Genomic DNA, 24,439 nt, shown 5'->3' on the forward strand with positions numbered 1-24,439 from the left:
CTGCAGTCTCTGAAACGACTCCTGTCCGAGCCACCTGGAATCCATTCCCCTCAGACTCTATGACGTGTGCATGTACAGGCATAACCACTTCCCAGCATTCATCTGCTGCTGCTTAAATGTCAGCTCCATGAGGAGAGAGACGTCATTCATTCATGTCCCCCATCATATCTCCAGCATCTAGTAGAATACATTGACACATTCACAAGGATTCCAGAGATTATTGTCAAATTAATGAATAAATAGTGGGTGAACACGGCGGACATGTATTTGGATGGACCGACAAGGGCAAGTCTGTCTAGCAGAGTTGCCTTCTCTCTGTACCTCAGATCCCTGCTGCCCCAAGGCAGGCTGGCTCTCATCCCACAACTCTGAGTCCCCTCCTGCTTCTCCACCTGCACAAACCTCACTCCAAGCTCAGTCGCTCTGGCACCTGTTCCAGCTTGCCCTCTCTCTCTGCTCCAGGATGTCCTGAGCACACTTCCCCCAAAACATTTCTCCCCATATCCCCCCCAACCCCTGCTCAGTCTCACCAACTCAATTCCTCTGGATCCCAAATTCTCAACAGCTCAGAAGATAATTGGTTGAAAATAATCCCAAAGCAACACAACCGCCGCAGCACACGCAGCGCCTAGGAATACTCTCCTCTCCAGAACCAGAACAGAGGAGAACGCCACAGAGCTTTACTGAGAGATGGAGAGGCCCACTCGCACCTGTAAAGAGGCAGAGCTCCCTGGCAGGAAGAGGAAACACTGTAAGTGTAGTCTTTCTCCCTTAATAAATCAAGAGACTTGCCTTATAAAAGTAAACAGTAAGAGCACAAAAATCAAATAGATCAATGGAAGACAAAGGCCGTCCAGGAAAAGATCATGTTATGTATTAATATTTGAATTTTTAAGAGATAAAGTAAATAAAGGTCTAGGAGGAAAAAAAAGTCAATAAATGATGCTGAACATTTTTATTCACTTTTTAAAAAATCAACTTTGGCCTTACCTCATATAAAACAACTAAGACTAATTTCATGTGACTCTGGGGTAACTTTCAATGTAAAATATTTAGAAAGAAAATATAAATTAACATTTATTATTATAGGGTGGTTTCTCTAAACTTAAATGCATCAGTCAACACAAGCATTGAGAATCTTTTTAATTTCATTGCTAAAACACAAAAAACTCACTGTTTCAGTTTCCACTTCTCTGCTTTTTAGTAAAACTGAAATGAATAGTTCAGTAAAGGAAATAAATAAGCAATCCCCAGGAGAAGAAGGGCAGATGGCTGATAAACATATGAAAAGATGGTCAACCTAATTCCAGGAAGGAAGCAACAAATTAAAAACACATGCTGTATAAGTAGATTGTTTTCACCCACAAGGCAAACAAGAATTAAACAGATTGGCAGTTGTTAAGTGCTGGTGAGAACAAAATGAAATGAATATGTTTCTATTCTACCTGTAAGTGCACGGCTTGCCTTTCTCAAGGGAAACTTGGTAGCACCCATTACAATGAAAAGCGGGCTCTTTCAACTCAGCAATTAACATCACTGCCTGGGAAACATTCACAGTTAGTGCTAAGTGCATACAATAGCACATCAAGAAATATTTACTACAGTAGTATTCAAAATAGAAAATAAAAAGAAACTTGTCAAAGATCCATCAACATAAAGAAATAGTTAAATAAATTACACCAGAACCAAATTGTGGTAAGCTGCTGCTGCGTCGCTTCAGTCGTGTCCGACTCTGTGCGACCCCAGAGACGGCAGCCCACCAGGCTCCCCCGACCCTGGGATTCTCCAGGCAAGAACACTGGAGTGGGTTGCCATTGCCTTCTTCAATGCATGAAAGTGAAAAGTGCAAGTGAAGTCGCTCAGTCATGTCCGACTCCCAGCGACCCCATGGACTGCAGCCCACCATGCTCCTCCGTCCATGGGATTTTCCAGGCAAGAGTACTGGAGTGGGGTGCCATTGCCTTCTCCGAATTGTGGTATACTATACTGCAATAAAGAGATCTACATGTATTAGTAAGTAAATTCATGTTAAGTGAAAAAAGCAAGAGATAAGTGAATCCCACATATGTAAAAACTAAACATGCAACCCCTCCCCACAAAACCCTAAACCAAGCCTATGCTGTGTATGAATGTGGAGGCACAGAGGAAGCAGTCACATCCCAGTGGGAGCAGTGGTGACTTCAAGGAAAGTGGAAAAGCTTCGGTGGAGCTATGGTTGACTGGAGGTGTTTTCCCCACGTGACCACACCTGTGCTCCTATCCCACAGGCTCCTCTTACAATGTGAAGCTGACAGTCCTCCACTGAGAGACAGGTCCCTCTTCCTGAACCAGAGTGGACTTTGTAACAACCTCCAGCAACTGAACGCAGAGGGGTGATGCTTGGAGACTTCGCTAGGTTGTAGAAAACAACATCACTTCCTCTGGGTTCTCTCTGTCTCTCTCTCTCTCCTTTCCTCTGGACCCAGCCGGCATGTTATAAGGAAGCCTAGGCCACACGGAGGTGTTCCAGCCAACAGTTCTGGCAAAAATCCCAGCCAGCCACCAGACGTGTGAATGAATGTGCCATCAGATGAGTCTGACTTCCAGCCTTTGAATCTTCCAGCTGGGGTCCCAGACTTCTCAGGGCAGAGAAAAGCCACCACCTCTGAATTCAGCCATCTTCTGCCTGAATTCCTGACCCTCAGAAACTGTGAGCAGCTTCACACACTAAGTTTTGGGTGATTTGTCACTCAGCCATAGGCATTCCGTAGACTGACTTTCCATGCACTGTTCATGTATGTCCGGTGAGACGGCTCACTGAGCAGCATCAGGACTACGGTGTACCCAGCTGATCACTGGGGCACACCCAGCACAACTTGGGAGGAAGGTTGCCACCACCCACCGTCTATTTTCACACTTGTGCAACCCCAGCATTCACGTAGAGCAGCTTCAAAGTTGTTAACCCTTGGGAAGCTACTCTAACATCGAGAGTACAATGCTTACACACAGTTCCTTTTGTATTTAGCCATTCAGTTTCTAGTTGAAAACACCATTTTCCAAAGGTACTTGGGTCAGTTCCTTTATTGCCCTAGAATCTACGTATGTTCCTTCTAACCCTCCTAACAGTCCTACCAGTGAGACACTATTAACCACATGTTACAGATGGAGGTTGGGACTCCAAGTACAGGTAGGTGACAGGAGGATGGACTGCTCAGCCCTCAAGCCCAGAGGCAGGACTGCTTTGTCAGGCTGCCCCATGCTCTTCCCCTAGGTTTGCTTCCTGGGGGCAAGGCGGAGGAGGGGGTGTGTGCTTAAAGCAACGCAGCATCAAAATGTGCCACTGTCCTTCATTTTTACACGGGCTCTGAGCAGAGTCTGGCCATGGGAAGGCTCTCTGTCACAGCCCCATCTTCTGCTCCAAGTAGCTACTCATCGGAGGCCACCCATACAGGGTTCCTGCCCTCCCTGGGCAGGGGGAGTGGGGGAGTGCAAGGGGAGGATGGTAACAGATCAGGCCCACCCAGCCCCCTAACGTCTCAGCCCCCGCAGCTTTCCAGCTGGGTCTCCAGCCTCGCCAAGAACTTCATGCTCCACTGCCGGAGCCGGCAGGGCTGGTGTGCAAAAGCCCAGAAGGACCAAGACAGCACTTTCTCGGAGCTCTGACTCCTGGCCAACTCATCTCACACGTCACGTGCGAGTCTTAAACCTCATCAAGAAGGCCTGGAGGAGTTTCCAGTCTCCACTTTCCTTCCAAAACCTCCTCTTCTCAGCCCCCTCCCTTTTCTTTCTCCACTGAGAAGAAACTAACAGGAAGCGAACCAGCCACAGCCCCAGCAGGAAACAGAGACGCCACTTCTCGCTTCCCTTCACTTTTAACTCTAGAGATGGGCTTGGGCCACAATTTAGGCTACAGGGAGAATCAGATCATTCATCCTGGAGCCAATGAGCCTCCAGAAATAGCCTGTCCACTTGGCCAAGGGGCCTGGCGTTACCCGGGTTGGTGTACAGGACACAACATTTCTGAGGCTGAGCCGATTGCTGTGTAAAGTGCTTTAAGTGGACAACACCCCTCCCTTCAACTGGAAATTAGGGCCACCTTGTCACTGCCCCTCTCAAAAAACTTGTATTGTCAGACTGAACACCGAGGGAGGCGGGGAAGTGGTGAGTTGCCGTAGACGCTGCTTGCCAGGTATAAGGCAGGCTCCAGACTGGGAGTTCATCCCAGTGAAAGCCAATTTCCCAGGAATTGTTTATGACCTTAGCCTGTGCTAACTCTGCAGAGAAAGTGCCAGAAGATAAGTTGAGGATCAGAGTAGAGAAGTATCATCTTTTGAGTTCATTTTCTGCTGCTTCTCGTCACTATTTAAAAAGAAGTGAGTCAGTGGACCACGTAAGGAAAAACTCAGCCGCAGAGAAATGTGATACGAAGTTCTCCCTCAGCCTCCCCGAGTGAATGAGGAAGGGACTTTTGCTTTTGTTTTCCTTCAGACTTAATAACAGGCTGCTTCTTCTCCGTGGTTTGTTTGGAGCTGTCTCCCTGACCTTAACCTCAGGGCACCCACACAAATAGCCCAGGACTCCTCTGTCATTAGGCAGTAGGGAGGAGGGCACCCCTGTGGGCCTCTCGGGCACATCCCTGGCTATGCCCCAGAGCCCCAACCTGGCCCAGAGCACCCCCCACCCCAGCTCTGGCTCCATGAGACTGCAAAGATTCAACAAGTTTTGGGGATTCAGAAGTGTCTTTCCAAATTGTGTTTCCTTGAAAAGGTGACATCAGCTGGGAGGAAGGGCACTCCAGCTGAAGGCCACATGTGTACCCAGGAGCTCTGGGACCCCAGCTGCTGGTCCCTCCCCTCGATGGTTCTTAGAGAGCCACACAGAGAGCTCTGGGGAAAGGGCTGGGTCTTCCTCCCCTCTCTGTCTAAAATGTGATGGCCATAGGCCACCTCGGATACAGAGCTGAGGATATCAGCTGCTAACTTGTTCTGAGAGAACTTTCTGGAAGCATGGCTTCTGCGTGGAAGGGGAGATCCCAGGACCCTAAAGACCATCAGTGAGGCAGCACAACTTCTAAATGCGCTGGGCTGACTTCCTGTGCAGCCTTCAGCTCACATCCAAGGTATCTGCAACCAGGCAATCAGAACTGGGATAATTTATTTTTATCCCCACGATCAGAATGGCTATTGCAGACTCCCCTCTTAAGACTGCCTTTTTCCTATCCCAGTCCTTCAGAAACGGTGTCTCCTTTGTAAGTTGATGGGCTTACTTATCGGATGGTAGAGGTGTCCCAGGGGAAACAGCCACCGTCCCTCCCCAGCCTGCCACCCCCGGCCTTGCAGGTGGTCCCACGCCTTCCAGGAACGTAAGGGAGTCAGATGGGAGGACTTCCAGGAAGGCTGGATCAGGCTGTGTTTTCCTTGAGAACAGGAAAGTTCCCAAGAAAGGAACCCACGGCCAAGACTGAGGGGCCAGCAGGAAAGGCAGTCCATGAGCCACTCCAGTCCGCTGCTGGCTGCACTCTCGCAGTGCACTGAGACCGGTTCCAGCAACGCCTCCCCAGTGGGGTTTGTATGTATTTTCAATGTACAAACCCTGCCTTCCTTGATTAAAATTGATTCCTAGGTATTTTATTCTTTTGGATGCTGTGTAAGTGGATCCGTTTTCTTAATGTCTTTTTTGGATTGTTCGTTACTATTGTATAGAAATACAACTTTAAAATTCAGTTTTGTTGAATTTGCTTATTCAAACAGATTTTTTTGCGGAGGTGTGGATTCTTTAGGGTTTTAATACGTAAGATTATGTCATCTGCAAACAGAGATACTTTTACTTCTTCCCTTTCCATTTGGATGTCTTTTCTTTCTTTCCCTTGCCTTGTTGTTCTGGCAAGAATTTCAGTATCCTGTTGAATTGAAAGCTGGTGTCCTTGTCTTATTACTTATCTTCAGGGAAAGCATTAAATCTTTTACTATTGACAACGTCGCTGGTTTTTGTACATGGACTTTTTCATGTTGAGGAAGTTCCCTTCTAATCCTAATTTGTCGTTGTTGTTTAGTGGCTAAATTGTGTCCGACTCTTTGTGATCCCGTGGACTGTAGCCCACCAGACTCCACTATCCAGTTAGATTTCCCAGCAAGGATACTGAAGAGGGTTGCCATTTCCATCTCCAGGTGGTCTTTCCCACTTAGGGATCAAATTCATGTCTCCTGCATTGGCAGGAGGATTCTTTACCACTGAGCCACCAAATCCTGATTTACCAAGAGCTTTAATCATGAAAGGATGTTGATTTTTTTTTTTAGAATGCTTTTTACGTATCTATTGACATGATTTTATCCCTTCATTCTATTAACATGGCTTGACTTTTCAGTTGTTGAACAGCCCTTGCCTTCCTAGGAGAAATCTCACCTGGTTTTGCTGCGGCGGGCAGGCTGCTCCATGTGATCAGCGTGTCCAGACGGCTGAAGTGGAGGACCCCCGTGTCAAGGAGGCAGCCCGAGGCTGTAGCACACCCACAAGTGCACAGAGAATGGGCAGAAAGCAGTGAGCAAGCACCTCGCCCCTGACCACCTGAACCAGCCAGCATCCTGGGCAGTGTGGCACCAGTCCTGGAGAGGAAAGATAAGCCCTGCCGGCGTTGGTGAGAAGGAGATCAGCGTTGATTCACATCACAAGGAACAGACAGCTCTCCTCAAACGCTGTCCCAAGTCCACTCTGCCTGTCAGAAATTCAATAAATATGCTAAAGATCAGAAGGGAACATAAGAGAATTATTTATTATTTACAAGAGAAGACTAAAAGCATCTGCATATTATTTAAATTTTGGTTTATAGCTTTAAAATGATTTCCTAAAACTTGAAGTTAACTCAGTAAATATATTACTTTATTAGCTACAAAACACAATAAGCTATTGATACAGCACAAATTCACAGGCAGTGGTGCCTGACAGTGAGACAGCAGTGTAGAGATCGCAAAATAATTTTTTATATTATTTACCTGCCTTTGTGAAAGGAGTATGACTAGCTGGCCTTTGGACCACAACATACATACAAATCAAGTCAGCTTTTTGGAAAATGACAGTCCATAAGCATGTGATAAGGAGCAGTCACACTGTAGGAGTCACCACCCAACCCACAGCAAATTAAATTGATCACGATAAAGATAAACAAAGAAAATTAAAAGGCAAGAATGGCAGCAGTTGAAAAACACATCTCTCAAGACCTCACTGTTGAGGTTCTGGAAGCAAAGTCTTCTTCCTCCACATTGCTGGGTTTGTCTCTATGCATCAGTGTGTGCAGGAGGAGCTTGGCAGCCATGCACGAGAGCCAGACGTCTTAGGACGACCCCAGATCCCAGTCCTTGCAAAGGCTAATATCAGACTATTTTATGTATAAATGTCAAAGGTTTGGAACCCAAATTATTCAGATTGCCAGTGTTTTGCCCACAGCCAAGTGTAAAAAAATGAAGTTGGCATAACCAGGCATTATTCTTCCCGAAAGATAGAAAAGTGACTTGCATTTTTAATGAGTTTATAGCCAAGAGGGGAAGCCAGTGGTGATCTGGGGCCAGCTAGGACTGGCTTACGAAAACCAATTGTTAAATCTTTCAAGAATTTTGAAAGCCAGTTGTGAAACAGCTTTTATCAAAATCAGAATCATATCAACTTATAATTAGATTATATAATGCACAAAAGTAACAAATATTCAAAACTTCTCAATTCCCAATTATTTTTACTACATTCCGTGACACGTTGGCAGCTTGTAAGAGGACTTGGAGGGGGGATTTCCATCATGGTAATTGGCAGAGTAAAATCAAGGCCTTTCCTGCTTGCCCCACTACCACCCCAGGCAGGGGACAGGTTGTTCAACGTTTACTGGCCCACCACCAAGGCCTCCTGCATGCAGTTAATGGAGCCCACAGTTCTGGCTGGGAAGACAAGCCTTTTGGGCAAATTTCTCCTGGTAATTCTAACTTTCGGGAAGTTTCCACAATAGGGGCTGCTTCTGAATTCTTCAGGAAGTGCTCAGACCCTCCGGTCTGCAAGTGCGTCACGGGTAGAAAGGGCGCTCAATCCCACCATCATTACGATTCTCACAGCAATCTAGAAATGTGATCAAACGAGGATTCTTTCTCCACTAACATGAAAAAACAGCCTCTGTGCACTTGGTGCGGTTTCCTGGGTTCACACAGCCTGTGGGAGGCGAATCTAGCTTTCTATGCAGATTAGCTAGATCAGATGGATACATTTTATCTTAAAAAAAAAAAAAAAAAAAGAATTAAACAAACACAAGGTCCAGAACCAGCATACTCTGGTGGAAATACAGATTGAAACAACGTTCTGGTAGAAATACAGATTGAAACAACGTTCTGGTGGAAATACAGATTGAAACGACGTTCTGGTGGAAATACAGATTGAAACGACGTTCTGGTGGAAATACAGATTGAAACGACGTTCTGGTGGAAATACAGATTGAAACAACGTTCTGGTAATATGCAGCCGCAACTTTAAACCTGTGATACCCTCACTCTCAACAATCTCACTTCTAGAAATTTATCTTTAAGGAAATTAACAGTATGCCGAGATTTTTCTGACCTATTTTCAATACAGTGATATTTGTACTCACGAATTCAGAAGCAACCAGTGTCCCAGGAAAGGAATTTTGGTTGATTGGGTTGCATCCTTGATACCTGGGAATTTGTTAGAAATGAAGATTCTTGAGTTCAACCCCAGTACATCCAGCCCTCTGGGTTTAAATAAATCCTCCGTGTGACTGATTTGAATTTGAGAACCCCTGGGTTGAATAAAATATGGGATAACTAAACAAAGAGATGCCATGGTGTTCATGAAGAACTTGGGAAAATATGTTCACAATATAGTAAGTACAGCCATATATAACTGACCCTTGAACAACTCTGGTGCTTGGGGTACCCATCCTCAACACAGTTGAAATAGGAATATAACTTCTAGTATCCAAGGTTCCTCATCCACGGATTCAACCTACTGTTGTACTTACTATTGAAAAAAATCCACATATATGTGGACTTGCAAAGTTCAAACCCGTGTTGTTCAAGGGTCCACGGTACCATACAAACCCAGTTATGGAAACCTAGTACATATGTGTGTGTGTGCATATATATACATGCTCAGATATGTAAAGTTGAGAATGATAAACACCAAAAAGTGAGCAACATTTATCTTTGGAAAAGGAGTTCCCCCGTCCTTTTATTTATCCTTGTTTTTTTAATTTTTGTGCAATAAACATGTAAGAAAATAAGCAAAAAATTGTTGTTGTTTAGTTGCTAACTTGTGTCTCTTTGTGACCCCATGGACTGTAGCCCATGGGCTCCTCTGTCCATGGGATTTCCCACTGGAGTAAGTATTGCCATTTCCTTCTTTAGGGGCATCTTCCAGATCCAGGGATTGAACCCATGTCTCCTGCATTAGAAGGCAGATTCTTTACCACTGAGCCACCATGGAAGCCCAAGCAATAAATTCTCTCTAGTTTTATTTAAATACTACTGAGTTTTTAAAATACATGCATATATATACACATATAAACCCAAGATTTTGTAAAACTCCATGCCTCCTGCCCATCCATCCCCGGGATGCTTCATATCAGGTCCTACAGACACGCCTCGGCCCAGGACCTGGAGACAGATGTCAGAAGGCAGCATTTGGCTCACTGGCTGCAGGAAATAGGACTGGGATGAAGAGCAGAAATCTGGCCCTGTCTCAGTTTAGTTCAGTTCAGTCGCTCAGTCGTGTTCGACTCTTTGTGACCCCACAGACTGCAGCATGCCAGGCTTCCCTGTCCATCACCAACTCCTGGAGCTTACTCAAACTCATGTCCATCGAGTCAGTGATACCATCCAACCATCTCATCCTCTGTCTCATCTGGCCCTGTCTACACAGGGTTAAAATATAAACTGGTTAGAGAAAAGCCCGTGGGAAAGGCATGACATTTGTTTGCAAGGAAACATAAACAAGGACAAATGAAGACAGAAAAGTGGCCCAGTGAGAGGCTGATCGAAGCCAGCTGGGCAAGCAAGCTCCCGCCTTCAGGAAAGACAGAGAATCAGGGGCGGGCCTGGGGCGGGGCGGCGCAGGGCAGCCTCTCTAGCCCTGAACTGCCCCAAGGAGCCAGCATGGGGAAATGGAGCTTCAGGCACTTTGGGACCAGAATTAGCTGTTCCAGTTGCCTGGATGGGAGGAAGCACCACCCAGATTCCGTCTTCTCAGCTCCAAGTTCATATACAGAAAAGAATCCACATCTATCTACCACCAGCCACAGGCCAGGTGCAAAGCAAAGCATTTCATCATGTTATTTGATCCCTGTAACGGTCCTGGAGAGCTCTCATCCCCCTCCACTCCTGCCATTTGCCTATCCAACTCGCCCAAGGTCAAGTAGCTCCTGAGTTGTGGACCAGGTATCCAAACCAGGACCCATGTCCATCTACAGAGTGCAGGCTTTCCCCATCACCGCAAGCCAAGTGGTCCTCAGTGACCACCAGAGTGCTTCCAGAGCTCTCGCCATGTCCCTTCCTGCCCCCTCTGGACACCTGCCCCAGTCCACCGCTCTCCCATCCACCACCATCCACCAACTCTGAGCATCTGAGCCCCTTAGAGAGCTCAGCCCTGGCCTTGGTATCATTTCCTGAAATGATACATATCTTGTAATGAACATGTAATGATACCTATCTTGTAAAGAAATGATTACATATCTTGTAAAGGCTAAGGCAGCTTTACAAGGCTTCTTTTCAATCATGCTGGGCAAATGCTCAGAAGTAGTGTAAATTATCATTAATTTGAAGAGATATTTCCCTTTGAAAGACAAAACGGCTCACTGATTTCATGAATGATAGCTGAAGCTTAGAAGTTACACTGAAGTTTTCTCCCTTGTCCTTCGCCTAAATCTGACCTTTTATTCCTTCTCCTCATTGCTTTCAGAGCAAAGACACAGGAACCTCCCCCCAAGGAGGGGGAGGCGGTGGAGGGGTTCCCTCAAGACCAAACAATGTCCGAGAGCATAACCAGCCCCCGGCTGCAGGGCCCAGGTGTCAGTCACCCGCTGGCACCACCTCCTCTCCCTTCTCACCCCTCTTTCCTCATCTGGGTGTGTCATTGCCGTCCTCCAAATGAGGTGAAGCTGATAAAAGGAGACAATCTCAGCCTGCTTGAGGTCAAACCCCCCTTGACTGGCACCCATTTTCCTTCCTATGGGGACTTCAAGGGTTTTACATGACTCAGCTTCTGATAAAGCTTCTTTAGATATTATTTCCCCTCTAATGAGTTTCATTCACACAGGAAAAACTTTTTTTTAAAGGGCAAACTCCCTTCCTGTCATTCTGCTCACTTCCCCTTCTGGGGAAATGGAGTTAGTCCCTTTTGCCCAGACTTTCTTGGGAGGGGAGGCACCTGCAACTGAGGTGCACAAAACCTTCTACATGGTCGTCTACACCACTGATGGTTTTCTCAGGGCTGAGCCATTAGGAAGTGCATGGTCACCATGACAGCTGAGAGTGTCTGGGTCATGTGGCTGTTGTCACGCTGGAGATTCCCATACTGACTGGAGGCCAGTCCATATCAGTTCATCCAACTGATGGAAATAACAGCCATTATGTCTAGGCGAGTTACTCCTCCCAAACTAGAGGAGAGACATCAGTGTAGCCTTGACCCTCCTCTTGCTTATTCCACTGCTCCTGACTTTATTTTTGGGGGCTCCAAAATCATTGCAGATGGTGATTGCAGCCATGATATTAAAAGGCGCTTACTCTTAGAAGGAAAGTTATGACCAACCTAGACAGCATATTAAAAAGCAGAGACATTACTTTGCCAAGAAAGTCCGTCTAGTCAAGGCTATGGTTTTTCCAGTGGTCATGTATGGATGTGAGAGCTGGACCAAAAAGAAAGGTGAGCGCCAAAGAATTGATGCTTTTGAACTGTGGTGTTGGAGAAGACTCTTGAGAGTCCCTTGGACTGCAAGGAGATCCAACCAGTCCATCCTAAAGGAGATCAGTCAGTCCTGGGTGTTCATTGGAAGGACTGATGTTGAAGCTGAAACTCCAATACTTCGGCCACCTGATGCTAAGAGCTGACTCATTTGAAAAGACCCTGATGCTAGGAAAGATTGAGGGCAGGAGGCGAAGGGGACGACAGAGGATGAGATGGTTGGATGGCATCACCAACTCGACGGACTTGGGTTTGGGTGGACTGTGGGAGTTGGTGATGGACAGGGAGGCCTGGCGTACTGTGGTTCATGGGGTCTCAAAGAGTCGGACACAACTGAGCGACTGAACTGAACTGAACTGACACCCATAGGTGCCCCCGGCCTGACTCAGCCTGCGCCTGCAGCCATCCTCACAGCATCCCCACCCTCTGCCTCACCAGGCAATGGGCTGTCCTGTCCTCTACTAATTGTTTTTACCATGTTTCTCCCTTTTGGATAAAGTGGTCTTACAGTTTATTCCATCAGCTTCCCTCCCTGAGGACTTCCCAAGACCACTGGAGGCCACCCACTCAGGCTGGCAGAAGCAGCACTTATTCCCCTTACTCTTGCCCAAGGCCCTCTGGCACTGGAGCCAAGTCTGAGGTGCAAACTAGGATGGGGAGGCCAGAGAGGGATGTACTTTCCTTATAATATCTAGGTCCAGCAACCTTGGAAACCAGGCGTCTCAAAATGCTGGCAGATAATATCATTATCCATAACACTGTTCCTCGGGCCATTTTCACACTGGTCATGCCACCTATGCTTTGCAGTTTTAGGAATAAAAGTTGTATCTGCCCCAGAGAAATCTTTATGTCTCTCCCAGAAGCATATACACAAGAGTTTTCATTCTTACTCTTCCCCTCCTCCTCTTCCTCCTGCTGCTACTTCTTTTTCTCCTTTAGAGCTGACTCACTGGAAAAGCCCCTGATGCTGGGAAAGACTGGGGGCAGGAGGAGAAGGGGATGACAGAGGATGACATGGCTGGATGGCATCACTCGATGGGCATGAGTTTGAGTGAACTCCGGGAGTTGGTGATGGACAGGGAGGCCTGGCGTTCTGCGATTCATGGGGTCGCAAAGAGTCGGACACAACTGAGCGACTGAACTGAAGGCTTGTAATTGTTTAGTGTTTTCTAACCCTCCACTGTTTTTTTATTCTAGGGGTTCTTAGAATTTACATTATGCAACCCTGAATTTACATTATGCAAATTCAATACTGTATTTTTCTACTATCATTACTGAGAGCTAATCAATATTCTATATTATGTCCCTGAACAACTTAATGCTTTTATACCTATCATTTCTCCCACACAACCTCCCATATTGAGATCATGTGAGATTTTAATGTATTATAATGGCACCACAATTTTTAAAAATAATAGTTGCTCATGTAAACTTACATATGAATTTTGCTGGTTTCTTTGCTCACTGACACTTCTTGTATCTCACACATTCCTTTTAAATTCATTTTTCATTTTGCTGAAGTCCATCTTCTGGTCATCTTTTTTTTTTTCCAGAAAGAATTTTGGGAGTAGTAAATTTTCTGATTTTTTTATTTTTTTTTCCTTTTCACTTGATTGATCGTCTGTTTAGGTATAGAATACTATGGTGCATAATCATGTCCCCTGAGGATTTTGAAGATATTGGTTCTTTATCTTCTTTCATTCAGTTCCACCAACAAAAAGTCTAATTTCTCTCAAAATCTCATATTTTTATGGGTCGTTTGCTTCTCTTTGTTCCTGATGCTCTCAAATTTATTTTGATTCTGCTGTGTATAGATGGTTTTGCGCGTCTCACTACATCCTTCCTTTTAAGCTGTTGTCTAGTCCCTTTCTGTAACTCTGCTCACTTTTATTCTCTCTCTTCTGATATGTCTTTGTTTTTGTTCTATTTGCTCGTTCCTCCCAGAACACCTAGCAAATGAGCACTGGGACTTCTGGGATCTTTCCACTGAACTTCTTTTTCACATACGCACTTATGTCTTTCTGAAACTGGCTTCATGAAAGAGAAATGAGACTTCACATATCCAGACAACCAAACGGCAGGATACGCTGTGTCAGTGCATCAGGACACTGCACATCAGGAACTGATTTTTCCTGACCCTCCTCCTTGCAGCCTACGCCCACGCACAGTGATTGCTTTGCCCTTTCTTCACTTTGTCTTGGTCTTTTATCCTCCTGGGTATTGGCCTCACCAGAGCCAGTGAAAGTCACTCAGCCATGTCCGACTCTTCGTGACTCCATGGACTACACAGTCTATGGAATTCTCCAGGCCAGAATACTGGAGTGGGTAGCCTCTCCCTTCTCCAGGGTATCTTCCCAACCCAGGGATGGAAGCAGGTCTCCCACATTGCAGGTGGATTCTTTACCAGCTGAGCCACAAGGGGAGCAGGTATTGGCATAGCAGGTTCCAAAATGGTCTGCCCTCCTCCCCGACTCATAACTCCTCATGTCCAAGCCCGAGTGACTTCACTGCACTCTGCACACACAGCCTTGGAGAAGCCTATTTGTCATCTATTGATAACATCCATGTGAAATGTCATATTTTTGAAGGATGCTTAATTTATCTGACAAGCCCTGGGATTATGACAAATAACTCAGAGGAGAGCCGATCAGGGGGATGGGCCCTGAGCACAGGCTGGCCCTGGCCCTTCTAGGGTTCATATCACAGGTACCAGCCCCTCGGCTTGTATCTTCAGCTCAGCTCAGCTTCCCTCTGTCTAAACAACCCCTCTGCACACTCCACCTCACTGTTAAAGAGCCTTACAGCTCCTCCAGGCCAATTCTTCCCTGCTTTTCTCTTGGATCTCAGAGCACATTCTAGAACAATCTCTGAGGTGTGCTTTTAACCCCAGTTTACAAGCTTCAACTCCCATAGGAACATGGGATTCACTCTCCAAGTGCAGCCAATCTTTTGGCTCGCCAAGAGCTGACCCAAGAAACCCGAGAACTGCTGCAGACCCTTCCTAAGGTTAGCACTCCCTGGGGCTTCCTTCCACATCCTTCTCCCTGGCACCACACTCTGGGACTGAGGCTGAGTCACTCTTTGCTCCACACCCAAATCTACGTCTGCAAGCCCTGGGACCCCTACCGCTAAACCCCATCCAAAATCCATCCATCCGCTGCACCTTTGCTGCCCACACTGCAACCCCAGCCACACTAACCTCTTGCTTAGACTGGGGCAAGGACCAAGCAGGACTCTAGAGCCTGTAGAGTGATATTAACGTGTCATGACTCATTTGAAGATCAGAATAACTCCAATACTTTCATCTCCATCTGTTTAACTTGTTTATCTACCTCTCAGCTATTTCCAAATTTGGATGGTGAAAAGGGCTGTTTTTCACTTACTTATTCAAACGCCCATACATTCTATGACAGAATATAATTCCACCATATGCATACTTCTAAAACACATAGGAGAATATATGCACATATTTGTTTTATTTTATGTTTATTTTAATTTATAGATTCCATGTCAAATATATTTTTAACTTGAAAATATAGAGATTGATGCGTGCGTGTTTAGTTGCTGAGTCATGTCTGACTCTGTGACCTCATGGACCATAGCCCGCCAGGCTCCTGTGCCTATGGGCTTATTCTGGCAAGAATACTGGAGTGGGTTGCCATTTCTTCCTCTAGGGGATCTTCCTGACCCAGGTGTAGAACCCATGTCTCCTGTAGCTCCTGCATTGGCAGGAGAATTTTTTAACCACTGAGGCATCTGAGAAGCCCATAGAGATGGATGCATATTTGTAATTTGTTGATTTTGCCAGGTAACTCTCTCCCATCTTACCTTCTCCTCCAGTTACTGAGTCACAGAGGCAGCAAACCACAGCTATGCCCTTAGATCCTGTCTGGGTGCTGAGATCTGCAGCTCACTCCACCCACAGGTATCTGAGTCTCAACTGTCTCTTCTCCTTTGGGCAGGATGTTCTGCCTGTTGAGATGGGTTGTCTGGGATCTGCATGTGTTCTGGGGGACTCAGAGCCTACTGAGCTGGGAGGGCGGGGTTTATCCTAGTCCTTGGCCTCTGGTCCCAAACCACAGCGCAGGACAGAAGAACTGGCTCTCACTCAGGACATTGGACCTACAGACACGATGACTTCCGTGGTTGCTTCAACAACATATCCAAGAGTTTCTGCCCATCAGCACCTCTGTCCCCAGGAGCTGCTCCCATGAAGAGGGGCTGAAAAAACGGCTTCCGGTAGGACTGCTACAGAAGGAAGTCACTGAGCTTGGAATTGGGGTATAAGCTGCGGAAGCCAATTGCCTGGAACCCCCAACCCATTCTGCTTCCCACAGCATGTCTGCCATTGGAAGACGAGGAGAAAGCAGCAGTCCTCAGCACACTTCTGTGTTCTTCACACAGGAGACTCTGGGTGGGACTCAAACAAAACTGGAGGCTGGGAGCGGTGCTGGGAAAATACGTCATGATGTGGGGTGAGGGAAAGGACCCCACATTCTATTGAGTTTATAGATATTACAGTGGTTACTGAGAATCTAGAAGCATTCACCCTCAGTTCCCAACCAGCTGTCTTAATTAAAATGCTGCTGAAAGAAGCAAATCAATTATCAGATACCTTACAAGATGGTTTATTCTAACACACAGAAAATTGCTTATGAGTATCGCATTACTGCTTTAGGTTATCCGTTAACCAAGGCTGCTAATGAACTACATTGTTATCAAGTCAGATAAAAGATGCCCTGGGAGTTCAGGCAAATTATTACAACACAGCGCTTTGTTTTGAAATATAACTCATCTTTACCACACACAAGGTGAGTAACCTAATCTAAGGAGAACCATTCCATGTGGCCACCTGGATTTCTATTGAATGAAAAGGCAAAGAGTATTCTTTAATGCAGCCCAGAAACCCAGGGTACTATTAAGGGGAGAGAAATGTGAGTGGGGCCTGCGTCACGCAGCCTTGGGTTTATGTCTCTTCCAGTGCGTCCTCCATGATAAGGTACGGACATTGCCATAGTCACTACAAAATAATCCTATAAGCATAACAACATAATAATCACTTGCTTTGGTGTAGCTCACTACAGGCCATGGCAGCTGCTTTCTCTTTTCATCCTTTTTTGGTACCACCATTTGAAAGCTGCGGAGCTGTGGGGCCATTCCACAGCTGTCAGACTCCTTTATCCCACTCCAGCCCAGCCTGCCTTTCTCCTTTTGGAAGGTCTCTCAGTCATTTATAGAAATGGAGACTGCCCAAAGGTTTTCACCTTTCAGTTCCCTTGAGTGTTGACAGGTGGATTCTTCTGACAGCTAAGAAGTTGAGGCCAACAGCTGTAGACAAGGCTGTTCACCTCCTGGTAGACTGCAGTGCTAAAGAAGCTGTGTCTTGAGTCTGGTTCTCATTCCACGAGCCGCTTGCTGCTGGTAGGGTCCACGGACACAGTGTCATCATGAAGCGTGAACAGCTCTGACACTGGAAACAAGGGCAGGCGTGAGCATGCGTCGACTTCCAAACCTTCTTACTGCTCGCAAGAGTGCTCGTACATCCCTTTATGCGGTCAGCTCCTTGCAGAAGAGAAGCACTGTTTCTTTCAGGACGGAGGCACTGTAGATTCTATAAGTTTATTTGCCCTGCATTTTGAGTTCCATGGGAAGGCCCATCACCAGCTTTGGATGCTCAGATTCAAGCTGTCTCCAGTGAGTGGCTGCCCAGAGTGCCCTCCTGAAGAGGCTGCTCGCTCAGAGCTCAATCACATGTGCATTTCTGGAAAGAAAAAGAGCCATCTGGAAGATTCATTAATACCCAGACCTGAGCTAGGTACCAAAAGAAAGAGAAAGAGACTTGGAGACTCTAGGATTATTAGTGGCTGCCTAGATCCAATTTTCCACCATATCCTCCAAAATCATGCGGATCAACAAGGAGAGAAGCAAAAAACCGAAGTAGTAACAAGGGTGGCTGTATGTCCTCGTTTTCCTGGGACCATCCCAGAGAACGTCTCCTGAGGATGAGTTAATGCCTGCTAATGCTGAAAAGTCTTTTAACCAAATCCCACACAAATTCCTGGGCCAGGGGTGGGGGTTGGGGGGGAAGACTCAGTAAAATAGGAACTGGTGGGTTTCCTTAAGGTGATAAGACGTGTACTTTAGCCCTAAATCTAACATCTTACTTAATGAAAACCACTAGAGAATTTCCCACAACGGTCAGGCAAAAGACAAATATGCTCACTGTTTCCACTATTATTTAACACTGGTGATTTTAGGCAATGCAATCAGAGACGAGAAAACAATTAGAGGCTTATTGGAAGAGAAGATCTACAATTTGGCAGAAGACATAATATGATGAAAACTCAAGGAGATCAAGAACAAAATTAAAAAAAACAATAAAAGCATTCAATATGTCAGCTGCTATCATGTTAATGCCCCAAATCAATGACCAAGTAGGAGACATGATGGGAAATCCCATTTACTAAAGCAACAAAAACATGAAATATTTAGAAGTGAACTTAATAAGAAATGTGAAAAATCCGTAAGGGCAAAATCTGAAAACTCTCCTGAGACACACAAAAACGCACTTGTGAAAAGCATAGGTTTGTGTCAATGAAGGATAACATCCTCAAAAAGTCAGTTGTCTTCAATTTAACGTGTAAACATAATGCAGCTCCAATAAAAACAGCAAGATGTCTGTTTCTGTAGCCAGATTCTGAAGTTGGTTGTCAAGTTTATATGGAAAACAAATACACAGGAATAGCTAGACTGCGAGAGCCAGGAGGGTGGGAACCAGCCACACCAGGTAATACGTGAAGTCACCCCAAGAAAGAGTGTGATGATGGCACATGAGTGATCACAAATACCACTGGAGAATAATATGAAGTCTAGAAAGAGTCCAACTATAGGTGAAAGTTTTGAACATGATAAAAGTGACAAATAAAATACTGGGGAAAATACAGTGATTTTGAAAAATGATATTAAGATGACTGGATTGCCATTTGGGAAAAAGATAAAATTGGATCTATACCTCACACCATGCACCGTACCAAACAGTCAGAGATCCAAGTAAAAGTAGACCCATACGAGAACCAGACTAATATATACACGCGTATGTAAATATTTATCTAATGTTATAAAAATTGTATACATGCAAATCTTTTAATTACACATATTTTTGTAAAAGGAACACAGGGAAGATAAAACCGGAACTGTTGAGATTAATTACCTCAAAGCAGTGGGTAGGAGCAGAGCGGAGTGGATAGGAGAGCAGAACGTCTCCAAGTTTACCTGTTCACACGTTTTTAGCTTAAAACTATACATGTGTTTCACATACTCAAAAAATAAAATTAAAGTACAAAGATTAAGAAACTAAACAAAAACCAGCATATACACTGAAACACTTATCTCTAACTATATATCAAACTGATAGCATAATCACACTGAGAAAATAATTAATTCAACTTGAACACAAAGCTCTGTACACATGAAGGGCTAAGTTCTAAGAACAAAGAACAGCAAAGAAATTTTTAAGTGAGGTTGTAGTTGTACGGTATTGTAATTCTTGAAGTATGTATTTTATGTGTATTATAGGACAAAGCAAATGGGTAAAAGTATTTATATGGTAGGGAAACAGGGCTTTCACTTTGGAAGAAGCAAAATAGAAATATGGAATGAGGAAATCTTAAGAAGAATGCTATGATGCTGAGTTTTTGATGCATACTGGTAAATATGCACGTGCTGACTATCCATTGAGAAAGTCTGCAAGTGATGATGTTTCAGTAGCCATAAGAACCCATTGTGTACAGATCTTGGTTTCTATAAACTACTCCATGTTAAAGAAAAGAAGGAGGGTGGAGGAAGGGGTAGGAAAATATGGATCTAGGGGAAATGCGTGATTCAAAGTCTGAGCAGGAACAGTGTAAGGTGAGCCTGGAACACTGTGTAATTTCAGAAGTCTATGAAATTCTTAGTGGCTACTGGAATCCAGTCTAAAGCCACCAAGAATTTATTTGTACTGATAACTTGGGACAATTTAAACATCAAAAAGATTCATGATGGTGATGAATTATAATGCATTGAAGTCCTTAGGAATAATGTTCGAGAAATAAGAGAAGAATGTCAGCTATTAAATGTAGAAGGAATGCTGGAATTAGAAACTCAGTACTTTGTAGCCCTCAATGCAATAACTTTTCAAAGACGGGCCACAAACAGATGTAAACCATTGGGTGAAGAATTACTTGGGTCAGGGTGTTCCCACGGTCTCAAAGTCCCACCCCTTAGATTATTTACTCATTGCAAACGAGGGATTTTCTCTCCACCAGGAGAGATCTAGTTGTCACTTCCTTAGCCAAGCAGTTAAAAGCAATGTCAGTAACAGTGAGAGAGCCTGGAGTCATGTGACTCCTGAGCAGCACACTGAAGGATATGTGCCCAATGTCACCGCTGCAGTGATCATGACAAAATTCTCAACCTGAACCTGCTCAGGAGGAAAGAGACAAATACAGGAAATAGAACACGGTGCAGGAAGGTTAAGTACTTCAAGACTGACAATGCCGTGGGGAGAGAAAGCAACATCGAGAGAAACTTAAAAGGGACAAAATCAAGTACAATGGCTCCTGGCTTGGAAAAATAGAGCTTTAAGAGACACCTGGGAAACAATCAGAGAAATTTGAATACAGGCTGTGAACGAGATGATACTATTGAATTACTACCCATTTCCGTTCATTTCTTACCATTCCTGTCACTGTGATTGTGCAGGAGATACATGATGCGTAAATATTATGATATCTACACTAGTTTTTAAGTGAATCAGAAGAAATTATGCATGCAGAGTTAAAGCAAACAGAGCAAAATGTTCATTTATGGATCTAGGTGAAGGTTGTAAATGTTTTTATTGCACTGTTCTTTCAACATTTCTGTGGCTTTGAAGATTTTTCTAAAAGGACAGTGAGAGCGTGTGGGTGGTACACGAGGTGTGAGAGAGCAGGACTAGGGGAAGTGAGTTATGAACCGACCGTTCAGATAAACCTGAAGGAGATGGCTTCCTTCCTGGGAACAGAGCTCCTTTAGCCATGACCTCGGATCCTGTCCCCCCTTCCTGAAAGGCTGCCCTATATGCTCAGGCACTGTCTATTCTGACACTTCACAGCAGCGTCGAAAGTCTGACACGTCAGCCAAACTGATGGCTTGATGACACAAAGAAAATTTTGGATTTATTTTTTTTTTTCATCAAATGGTTTAAGGTGGCTACAGTTGACTGGCTTCTGTCAAAAAGAAGGTCTTGGAAAACCAAATCAATTAAGATAAAACTTTAACCATCTTGCTGTTAAAACCCAGTTTTCTCAGCTCTAATGAGGCACATGCCCCACAACTTCATTTAAAATCTTGCCAAAGTACTGCCAGATTAGGACTTGCCACAGCTGTCCCAAAGAGATGCTGATTCCTGACGTCACAGCCAGCCTGACACCACGACTTCCGGCCCATGCCTAGCAATCCCCCTCCCATCCTGCAGGGGTCGTGCAGGAGAGCCTCCAGCCCGCACAGGACAGGAAGGGGACGGCCTTCCCTCCTTTGGGTACGAGCCATCAGCCACTCTTACAACTCACCTTTCAGAGAAACTGAGGTTTAACCTGCAAAACAGGAAGACGGGATGTCATTCCTAGACGACCAAAAGCAGGGGCAGAATTCTGCTACGGAGAACGGCCCGCGTGTCCTTTGCGTCTCCGCTCTCGGGTCTATCGGCTTCCCGACTGAGCCTGACTCCATCTAGTGTCGGCTTTGGAAACCTGAGCTGTGTCTTCCTTCTCAGTAGAAGAGCTCTGCTGTGATGATGCTGAGGACAGTTCCCTGCTCGCGGTGGGGGAACAGATGCAGGCGGACCCCATCCAGCCATTACCTCCCAACCGCCCACCTCTCCCCATCTTTCATCTCTTCCCTGCCCTCCTCTGCCCCTTCACACTCCTCCTCCTGTACTTCACTCTCCCAATGTTTATTGTTGGACGGCTATGGCAGCCACCTCGCCTGGGTTATGGAAGTTTCCTCCTACAGCTCAAGTGTATCGAAATAATTCAGAACATCCAAATGTACAAAAGGGCTTCCTCGTGGCTCAGTGGTCACGAATCCACCTGCTAAAGCAGGAGACGCGGGTTCAATCCCTGGACTGGGAAAAACTCCTGGAGAAGGAAATGACAATCCACTGGAAAATCCCATGGACAAAGGAGCCTGGCGGGCTATGGCCCACGGGGTCCATGAGCAACTGAACAACAAATATACCAAGCAGATGCTCCTCTGACCTGATCATAGGTAGGAGGGTGAAACCATAGGAACTGCTCATTCAGTGCTCTTGGATTGGTTTGTGATGTACTGCTCACAGCAGTATCCTCACACAGCAGCATCTGTGTGTCAGACCTTCATTATGAGTCATCACAGCCTGCCACATTCCCTACCCCAGCACGCACATATGCATGTACAAATCCACCAGGATTAAGAATTGGGCATTGTGAAATCTTTCCGTTTTGTGAATCCCATGACTAAGAGGTCCCTGAATCAGAGTTTACACCAGTTCTGGGAACTTCCAGGGGGCACTGGAGCTTCCAAAGCATGACGCCTTCACCCAAAGTGTCCCCTGAAGAGTGTGAGCTGTTTGGATGATCAAGATAGCATGGCTCGTGGGTGGTTACGAAGATCACTCTGTTAGAACCTCCACCAGCCCACTCGATCATCCTGACAGAGGGCCAGAGCTGGCCGCTGCAGCCTGCGGCCACATGCCAGGGTGCCTCAGCCACCCAGTAGAGGGCCCCTGAGACCATGCTGTAGGCAGAGGCCCCCACCACAGGCACAGCTCAGCCATCCAAAACTCACCCCATCCTACACTTCCCACCACAGAGATGAGCTGGGCCCCAAAGGCAATGCAGATTCTGGGTCTGGGGTTCATCTATACGTTTCCAGGTCCCCTCACTCCCATCATCAAGAGCTTTAGGTCCTCAGAAATTATTGACAGACACCATAACATCTGAAGGAGAGCAGAGCCTCAAGAAAGTGAAAGTATTGAGAAAATCCACTTCCAGCTCATCCCCAGGGCGTCCCCCTGACCGCAGCGTACCACACATCATCTCTCCTTCATCCGTAGATCCACACATTTCTTCAAGAGATGCTGCTTTGTTCTTACCAAGCCCCAGGTCCCAGGGAAGAACTAGAGGGGGGACTGTGCTTTGCATCCCTCTAAAAGCCCACCAGTCCATCTCAACTCAGATTCTGCCCTGAATACCAGTCACTCACTGAACATCTCCTCCACGAGGAAGTCTCCAGAAGCCTCAGACTTACCATATTCAAAAAAGGTAGTGACCAACATATCCCACCCCACCCAGCCCACTGTCCACCTCTGCTCTACTGCCTGCTTCCCAAAGGGCACCTCCAGCTAGGGCCTCCCCACTCCAACAAATGCTACTGATTCTTGATTCTGGCCTGCACCTTCCCCCAGCCCCAAGAGACTGGCTGCCTCCTTGGTATCACTCAGGTCCTCATTCCAGAGGGCTTCGCAGTAGCTTGTTGCTGAGTAAAGAGCGTTCCATATGATACAAAGCAGCGAGTGCAAAGGTCCTGAGTTAGGATTGTCTTTGGAGGACAAGGGCTCTATACAGAAGAGCAATGTGGCTGGGTGGCGGCAGGGAAGCTGGGAACAGAACACATGTAGTTTCCCAGCTGGGACATGGCCGTAGCTGGGGACACGATCATGGGGGTGGGCGATCCACTGGGGGGACTCTGCGCAGGAGATGAGGCAAAGGCTAACCCAAGTGCAGAAAAGAGCCCAAGCTTACTTTGACTACTTAATACCCTGTGGGCTCCCCACTCTCATGACACTTGAGGGCTGCCCGAAGGAGGGGACAGTGAGAAGAGGGAGGCCAGGGGTGCATCCTGGTCCCCTAGGAAGTATTTCAAAGTGGGAAGAGGGGCAGGGATGTCAGGCAAGGGTGAGGGATGGATGAAACAGGAGGGAATATGAGGGGGACACAAGTTGGTAGTGACCTTACCTTGAAGTTCTCTTCTTTAGCGCAATGGTCTCTAAACAGAGAAAGCAGGCTGTTAGGACGGGGGCATGGTGATGGTAGTGCCACTCTCTCGGTGCCAGGCCAGCAGGAGCGGGTCAGAGCCCAGCAGACTCGGGTGATGCTGAGAGGTTCCTGGGGTTGAGGCCACTGAGAGGGTTGTTGGGCTGAGCACTCTGCCCCCTCCCCGTTGGCACCGTTGAAGCTTCTCTACCCAGTCCCTCACCGAACCCCCAGCTCAGCACCCGGGGGAGACCGAGGTTTCCCTATAAATAGACCCCCCAGCCCTCTGCCGGTTGTTCTTCCCCTTCTCCCTCCCTGAGGATGCTGCGCCCTCTCACCCGTAGGAGATCTAGGATGTCTCTCAGTGTGCTGAAGAGACTGTTTTTCTCTTTCCCCTTATTCCTAGGGATACAAAATCAATGCAAGTGAACTATGACCAGTTAAGTTCCCTATGCAGTTGGACACACTGGAAGCCCCCAGTGCAG

The 24,439-nt window shown here is 46.1% G+C and overlaps 1 protein-coding gene across 10 annotated transcripts in view; it reads right to left on the reverse strand.

The window, feature by feature from the left end:
• Positions 1–561: 561 nt before the first annotated feature.
• TMEM273 (transmembrane protein 273) overlaps positions 562–24,439 on the reverse strand; it is a 46,213-nt gene continuing 22,335 nt past the window's right edge. For 3 of the 10 annotated variants that reach the window (XM_070782254.1, XM_070782253.1, XM_070782256.1), the window contains 3 exons: positions 23,937–23,967; positions 21,513–21,536; positions 562–8,660 (listed from right to left, as the gene is read on the reverse strand). In XM_070782254.1, the coding sequence (XP_070638355.1) occupies positions 8,516–8,660; positions 21,513–21,536; positions 23,937–23,967 (200 nt within the window). In that variant the 3' untranslated portion in view covers positions 562–8,515. The other 7 variants (XR_011564676.1, XR_002180118.2, XM_019954247.2 and 4 more) reach the window with 7 other exon arrangements.

The sequence above is a fragment of the Bos indicus genome, chromosome 28, assembly GCF_029378745.1.
Source record: "Bos indicus isolate NIAB-ARS_2022 breed Sahiwal x Tharparkar chromosome 28, NIAB-ARS_B.indTharparkar_mat_pri_1.0, whole genome shotgun sequence".
Classification (NCBI taxonomy): domain Eukaryota; kingdom Metazoa; phylum Chordata; class Mammalia; order Artiodactyla; family Bovidae; genus Bos; species Bos indicus.